This window comes from Perca flavescens, chromosome 10 (assembly GCF_004354835.1).
Source record: "Perca flavescens isolate YP-PL-M2 chromosome 10, PFLA_1.0, whole genome shotgun sequence".
Lineage (NCBI taxonomy): Eukaryota > Metazoa > Chordata > Actinopteri > Perciformes > Percidae > Perca > Perca flavescens.
In genome coordinates, this window is record NC_041340.1 from 34,035,761 (window position 1) to 34,043,596 (window position 7,836).

The 7,836-nt window shown below is 40.6% G+C and overlaps 1 protein-coding gene across 3 annotated transcripts in view; it reads left to right on the forward strand.

Moving 5' to 3' along the window:
* Positions 1-6,415, forward strand: part of zgc:66433 (uncharacterized protein KIAA1211) — a 67,715-nt gene extending 61,300 nt beyond the window's left edge. For all 3 annotated transcript variants that reach the window (XM_028589931.1, XM_028589933.1, XM_028589932.1), the window contains exons 12-16: positions 530-633; positions 1,830-1,992; positions 2,171-2,289; positions 3,076-3,169; positions 5,078-6,415. In XM_028589931.1, the coding sequence (XP_028445732.1) occupies positions 530-633; positions 1,830-1,992; positions 2,171-2,289; positions 3,076-3,169; positions 5,078-5,577 (980 nt within the window). In that variant the 3' untranslated portion in view covers positions 5,578-6,415. The remainder of the gene's footprint in view (positions 1-529; positions 634-1,829; positions 1,993-2,170; positions 2,290-3,075; positions 3,170-5,077) is intronic.
* Positions 6,416-7,836: the final 1,421 nt, after the last annotated feature.

The window sequence follows — 7,836 nt, forward strand, 5'->3', positions numbered from 1 at the left end:
ATGCATAGTATCCTGGATCCATGAAATAACTGGCCTTTAAAAATAAACATCTGCCTGCCTGTATGGGAATTTAACATAGGGGGGTACTCACTTTTGTTGCCAGCGGTTTAGACATTAATGGCTGTGTGTTGAGTTATTCTGAGGGGACTGCACATTTACACTGTTATACAAGCTGTAAAATTAATTCTTTACATTGTAGCAAAGTGTAATTTCTTCAGTGTTGTCCCATTAAAAGATATAATGAAATATTTACTAAAATGTGAGGGGTGTACTCACTTTTGTGAGATACTGTGTATATATATATATATATATATATATATATATACACACACACATAGGTGTGGTGGACATAAAACAAGCTCTAAATAGAAACAAGTTGAAACAAATGAAAACCCAGTAAATGTAGAATAGATAGAAAGTACAAGCAATGAAAGTAGTCTGCTCTAAGTCACATGAGGTGAACTTGCTGTTGGAGTTCAATTTAAAAAATCTACACCACAGGCCAACTTTTCCACCTTTCCGCCTACAGAGAGTTCTGTCGTAGTGGAGGGAAACCCCGACAATCCATTTGGAGTTCGGCTGAGGAAGACGTCAGCTCCGCACCGCTTCAGCTCGGAGGAGGAAAACACAGAGGTGCGAATGGATCTCTAGCTTGAAAGCTAGCGCAAACCCGTCATGACCAGTCGAGCCACGAACGCCGTGCAACCAGTAACCAGTAACATAGCTCAAACACGGCGTTTGTGGTTCGACTGCTCATGACTGCTTTCCAAGATGGTGCCTGCATGTAAACATGAATGCTACTGTCTTCATAATCTATCTTTTGAATAAACTGTCTGTACACTTACAAAGTTCTCAATGCTTCGGTTTAAATGTAGGGACCCTCATTATGCTACCGTGGAAGTGTGGTGCTATTCTGAGCCTTGTTAGTGGTAGAAAATAGCAATTTACCCTCTGCCCCAAAAGCTAGCGTTAGCAGCTAATCACCGGTTTGCAGTAGTTTGTTTCAAGCTAGAGACTCATTCGATTAGCATGAAAACAAATCCCAGAGAATTGTTGACTTGTTACACATGTTAATAACCCCTAGGTTCATTTTGCACCCGAATTGACCTTTAAGATAATGACCTCCTCTGAAGAGTTCATCATGTTTTTTTCATGAGGGGTGGGGATGAAGCACCATCACGGAAGGCTTGTTATCATGTGGACGCACCGACAGAATTGTTGTCATTACTTAGAATTCCTCATGGGGGGAGACAGAAACTACGCACTATAGTTTTAATACACTCATCAGAGGTATTGAAGGACATTAATGCAGCTATAATAATAATAATAATAATAATAATAATAATAATAATATTTAAAGGGATAGTTCGGATATTTTGAAGCGGGGTTGCATGAGGTACTTATCTATAGTTTATTAAACCATTAATATCAGTTTAAGAGTACACTTTATTTAGAACTTTTATACTTTTTCAACAGAGCAAAAACCGAACTAAAAGAAGAGGGAATTTTAGACGCATATTACACTTAATAAACACTAATGTTGCTCCCTATCCATTGGATGTGTAAATGAAAAGGCAACTTTTGGGCAACGTTTGCTAACATGTTCGCCTTGTCAACTTTTTAGGACCCCAGGAAGACTAGAGGCACACCCATGTGCTTCTAATGGGGATCCTTAAATAAACTATAAACAATAAGGTGATAATGTGTTAGTGCTGTATTTGTAGCTTGTTTCTGCTGCCCCCAAGAGGCCAAATAAATTAATTAATGCAGGTGTAAAATAAGAATTTGTATTGAATTTTGTATTTATGATCTTCTTTTCCCTTATTCAGCCTCCCATCGAGCCTCCGGCTCAGCCAACCAGCTGTAGAGTGGACTCCCCACAGCCAATCGGTGTAAAGCCCTCCATAAGTCAGCCAGTCAGCAACAAGCCTGCCCTCCCTAAGAAACCGGATGTACACGGAGACAGTGTAGGGAAAAACAAGCGCATTTCAGGTGTGTGTCCACACGCAAACACACACCATTTTCATTTTCATACACTAAGTGCACAATGCTCACAGCTTTGTTATGCATATGTACGTGTATTTGCCCAAGACTTGGGCTAAATCAGACTAGTAAGTAAATGGTAAATAGCTCACGGTGTAACAGTGTATCTGCTGTGTTTTTGATTCAGACCCAGCTGCAGGTCGTGGCTTTTCTGCTGGATCAGATTCTCCCAGCTGGATCTCTGTGGCCAAACAGAAACAGAAGATCTATAAAGAAAATTCACTAGAAGAAATTACTATCAAGAAGGTAATTTGTGTGTGTGTGTGTGTGTGTGTGTGTGTGTGTGTGTGTGTGTGTGTGTGTGTGTGTGTGTGTGTGTGTGTGTGTGTGTGTGTGTAGAATAAAGTGTCTAAGATTGTGCACAAAAGGGAAACCTGACTATCACAAAGTAAAAAAATAAATAATAAAAATAAAAAAACACAATAACATGGGTGTCCTATGAGAAGTGGAGCAAAAATATGAACTGACAACAACAATACAAAATGCATGCAATCAGACCAAAGGGACATAATTGCATTGTAGCCTAGATGTGAGCTTAATAGCAGGGATACACATGTTAGTCACAGTCCAAGAGGGGTGGGAATCAACAATACATTATTATCACGATACCTATGTCACCATACGATATTATTGCAATTTTAAACATATTGCGATTTTCTGCAATACATTGCAATTTATTACCTTTTTTTCCAACTTCAAATTGTGTCACCAAAAGAAAAACTTTGTCAACATCTTCCGTCTATTAATTCTTATTGCTGTAAAATGGGATTGTCAAAGAGACAAAGTGACCAAAACTGTCATGAAAACCTGAAAAAAAGTCAAATTCTCATGTGCAATTTATATAATGAAAGGCCGATACTTGGCATCCGTGTATCAGCCCAGTATTGCCACGGAAAATATTGCGATACTATGTGTATCGACTCCCCCCCCACCCCTACAGTCCAATGTTGACATAGTTGACATAGCAGACATGTTGCTTTCGGTTAGGTTCACATAATCTATGTAAGTGACTGTGCTGCTTTCTGTCGTCAGGAGGAACCAGAGAAGAAGAGTTCACTGCCAATGTCTGTCAGCTCAGCTGCAAGCAGGGAGCCCAGCAACAGAACAGCGGAGTCCACCGGAAAAGGTCAGAGCGCGCGCACACACACACACACACACACACACACACACACACACACACACACACACTCCCATTGAACATGCTGCATCTCTGTAATAAGGTGTAATAAGGTTCCTACTGTTTGTTCTGCTCTTGTTGTGTGGAGGTAACGCTTTTGACTGATGCATTTCTGACCTCATCTGGACAAACTGTGCTACTGCAACCAAACCCACATTCTAACATTCATCCTCTGGTCTCTGAGGCGCTGAATGGTCGCATTGATCACATGACAACTGACTCATAAACACATGACTGTTCAGGATAACAATTCAACAGAAATATAATAAGGATATTTGTCTTAATTGCCGAGGAGGGTGGTAAAAGTAAATTAAAAGTAAGTGTTGGTCATAGAGTATAAAAATGGAAAAAATTAAACCACTTATTAAAAAAACATAATATGACTGTTCTTCACTCTGGTGTGTAATTAGTGTGATTATTATTCTTTGTTGCTTCTTTTGCTCAAACCCGTTGTGCAACTAGTGTCGTTGATATATTGTTACATGCATAATTGTATGCCGTTTCCTGCAAATTTATCACATTTGTACCTATTTATTGAGCTATTTATATACAGTACAGGCCAAAAGTTTGGACACACCTTCTCATTCAATGCTTTTCCTTTATTTTCATGACTATTTACATTGTAGATTCTCACTGAAGGCATCAAAACTATGAATGAACACATATGGAATTATGTACTTAACAAAAAAGTGTGAAATAACTGAAAACATGTCTTATATTTTAGTTTCTTCAAAGTAGCCACCCTTTGCTCTGATTACTGCTTTGCACACTCTTGGCATTCTCTTGATGAGTTTCAAGAGGTAGTCACCTGAAATGGTTTTCCAACAGTCTTGAAGGAGTTCCCAGAAATGCTTAGCACTTGTTGGCCCTTTTGCCTTCACTCTGTGGTCCAGCTCACCCCAAACCATCTCGATTGGGTTCAGGTCCAGTGACTGTGGAGGCCAGGTCATCTGGCGCAGCACTCCATCACTCTCCTTCTTGGTCAAATAGCCCTTACACAGCCTGGAGGTGTGTTTGGGGTCATTGTCCTGTTGAAAAATAAATGATGACTCGGATGAACTTATCCTCAGCAGCAGAGGTGACTCTTGGTCTTCCTTTCCTGGGGCAGTCCTCATGTGAGCCAGTTTCGTAGTAGCGCTTGATGGTTTTTGCGACTGCACTTGGGGACAAAGTTTTCGCAATTTTCCGGACTGACTGACCTTCATTTGTTAAAGTAACGATGGCCACTCGTTTCTCTTTACTTAGCTGATTGGTTCTTGCCATAATATGAATTCTAACAGTTGTCCAATAGGGCTGTCAGCTGTGTATCAATCTGACTTCTGCACAACACCACTGATGGTCCCAACCCCATTAATAAGGTAAATAATTCCACTAATTAACCCTGACAAGGCACACCTGTGAAGTGAAAACCATTTCAGGTGACTACCTCATGAAGCTCATGAGAACACCAAGGGTTTGCAGCGCTATCAAAAAAGCAAAGGGTGGCTACTTTGAGGAATCTAAAATATAAGACATGTTTTCAGTTATTTCACACTTGTTTGTTAAGTACATAATTCCGTATGTGTTCATTCATTGTTTTGATGCCTTCAGTGAGAATCTACAATGTAAATAGTCATGAAAATAAAGAAAATGCATTGAATGAGGAGGTGTGTCCAAACTTCAAATTTCGTTGTATCGCATACAGTGACAATAAAGATCTATCTATCTATCTATCTATCTATCTATCTATCTATCTATCTATCTATCTATTTTCTGAAAACCACATTTTTCACTTTTTGATATGACAGCTTTCTTGCTAATATGATGTCACATTGTGTGGTTGTTTGATGTGTGTGCTTCTGTTTTCTTTCCTTCCAGTGAGTCCGTTGGAGAGCAGAAAGCCTTCAGCGTCCGTAGAAAAGGAGGCCAAGAGGGCTCTCTCTCCTCCAACTCCGGTGCCACCTCAACCTCCTAAACCCCAGTCGCTCCCCTGCCCCGTCCCTCCCAAACCCCAGCTTCCCCCTGCCGCCGCCAAACACCCAGCCCACCCTAACTCCCCCCAGAGATCCCTGTCACCCCCTACTTCGATTCCTGTTCCACAAAAATCTCCCTCTCGCATAAGCCCGCCGCCTCCCTCCAAAAATGCCGCCTCGTCCAAGACACCCCCGCCCCAGAGCACGACACTTAGCTCCCCTCCGTTTTCATCGAGAACCGCCCCGGAAAAGTCTGGTTCAAGAGCTCCGGGCCTTTCCGGCCAGACCCCGGCCTCGCAGCGGAGCCCGCCTCCCCCGGCTTCACCCCAGGATGAGCCCCCCTGGATGGCCCTGGCCAAGAAGAAGGCCAAAGCCTGGAGCGAGATGCCCCAGATCGTCCAGTGACGGGCACAGGGTTCAGTAAGATCTTGTAAATAGGCCCAAGCCAGGCGGATCTGGAACGGGGTTGAAGCGGGCAGAGAGTTTGGATGGACCCAGAATGCACTTGCACACAAAGAGCTGTTGTTTTCTGTAGTTTTCTTACTTCCTGGTTTGTATCCGGGCTTAAGTTTTCAGCTGAAGACCTTTTTTATTTACGTCCTTATGTTGTACAGTCATGTTTTCTAAGCGACAGGGTAAGACCCCAAACGGTAATGCGTCTTAGTTGAAGTGGATTCCTATTATTTTCAGTATATTAAAATGTGCCTGAATGAGACAAAATATCTGCGGCCTCGCAGCTGAAAGTAAAAATCTTTATCTAAAGTATCAGATGATTCCACCGATATCACTAAATATTTCAGTGAAGACAGAATAATTTTTATAAAGAGGAAACTTTATCCACAGAAAGTTGGTTAAAAGTGACAAAGAGACAAATCGTTATCTTTCTGTCAGTCTGTGTGTGTGTGTGTGTGTGTGCTCTTATTTTAAGCCAGTGATACATGCTCACATTTTGAGTAATGTGGAAAATGTTGTGACCAGACCAGTAAAATGGGCTAACATCCAAGTTAAGCGGAATTTGCTGAACTAACTGCTGCCCGTCATGAGCTTTAGTACAAATTGCTGATTCATGTTTCCTCAATCTGCTTTCGTGTGTTGTCCCAGTGTATCAGGTTCTCTATAAATCGATTTATTCTAACACAATCCACTGACACTAAACTGTTTGTTGTGTTAGCGCGTGCTGAGTGTGTCCATCATGTTCCGGGTTGTCAGTGAAAATGATATTTTTTTATTTAATTTCTCTTTTGATATTTTCAATACATAACTACACCGTGTCTGTGCAGCCTACAGAAATCGTATCATCTCCAAAAACGTATCTGTTCGAGAATCAAAGTAACCTATCATCACAATGACTTTCGTGTGTTATTAATATTTTTCAGTGCATCGTTATGTTGGCAGCGTGGTTATGAAAACATTTTCCACTTATAACCAAACGTGTCAATAAAACAGAAATCAATACACTGCTAATTAATCACCCAGGAGATTGGTTTGCTGCATCACTAGAGGAAAGCAAGTTTCACCGCTGAAAGTTTACTTTGTATCAATTAAATCTATCTCACAGTTATGGTTATGGTTTATGCATTTTGCTTTATTTTTTAATTGCCTTTTGAGAATTTGTCTTGTACATAAAATGTACAGTAAAGAACAAATCAAAGTTTTTTTTGCTGTTGTATTTTCTGTGTTTTTGTCCATACACAGTTTCTTCACAGTGGAATTATGAAGGAAATGTATAGACCTTTTTTCACGGCAGACATGTTGACATGTCTTAGTAGGAAAAGCACAGGTGTATTCAAAACCATTGATGGCTGCATTCGACTTAGGAGAGGTCCTGGTATTAAACCATTAATGATGGCTGCATTCCACTTAGGAGAGGTCCTGGTATTAAACCATTAATGATGGCTGCATTCCACTTAGGAGAGGTCCTGGTATTAAACCATTAATGATGGCTGCATTCCACTTAGGAGAGGCCCTGGTATTGTGCATGCTGACTCAATGGAATATCTTACTGGGACACTTGATGGAATGGAGCCATCGTTAAGGTTATCAATTTCAGCTGTGCTTTTCCTACTATGACAAGTCAGAATGTCTGCTGTGAAAAAGGTAAATGTTTCTTCCATCAACACAGCCAAGTCCATCTATTTGGGTTTGAAAGTTAAAATGCCTTTAATGCACTATAAATTCCATGTACATTTTATAAACGGAGCCCAGTACTTGTTTACTAGATTTCACAAATACTAAATAAATAAAGGATTCATTATTTCCCAACCAGAATTGCATCCCCTAAAGACATTTTAAACAATATAATTCAACAGTTACCAAAAGAAATACGGAAACTTTTTTTTTTTCTGTTTCAATCCTCAAAACAGCCTAATGCCCTATCAAAGTACCTTTTTGAAAGGAGTTCTCCAGCAATTAGGTATTGCACTTCCACAAAGATAGGTTACTCTAGTTTGTGAAAAACCCTGACAAACTTCCAAATTTGCTCTGCAAGTCAGTCTGGCCAAGAGTCATAGACAGTAAACGAAATGGACAATGTGACCCCATTGTTTTCCACGGAGACCAGTGAAGGATATTAGAAGCACTCAACTGAGAGAGATGACATCTATGTCACCTGAGCAACCTGTCTGAAAGTTGGAAGTCTTCTGGTAGCTGTGCCAAGAGAAATCT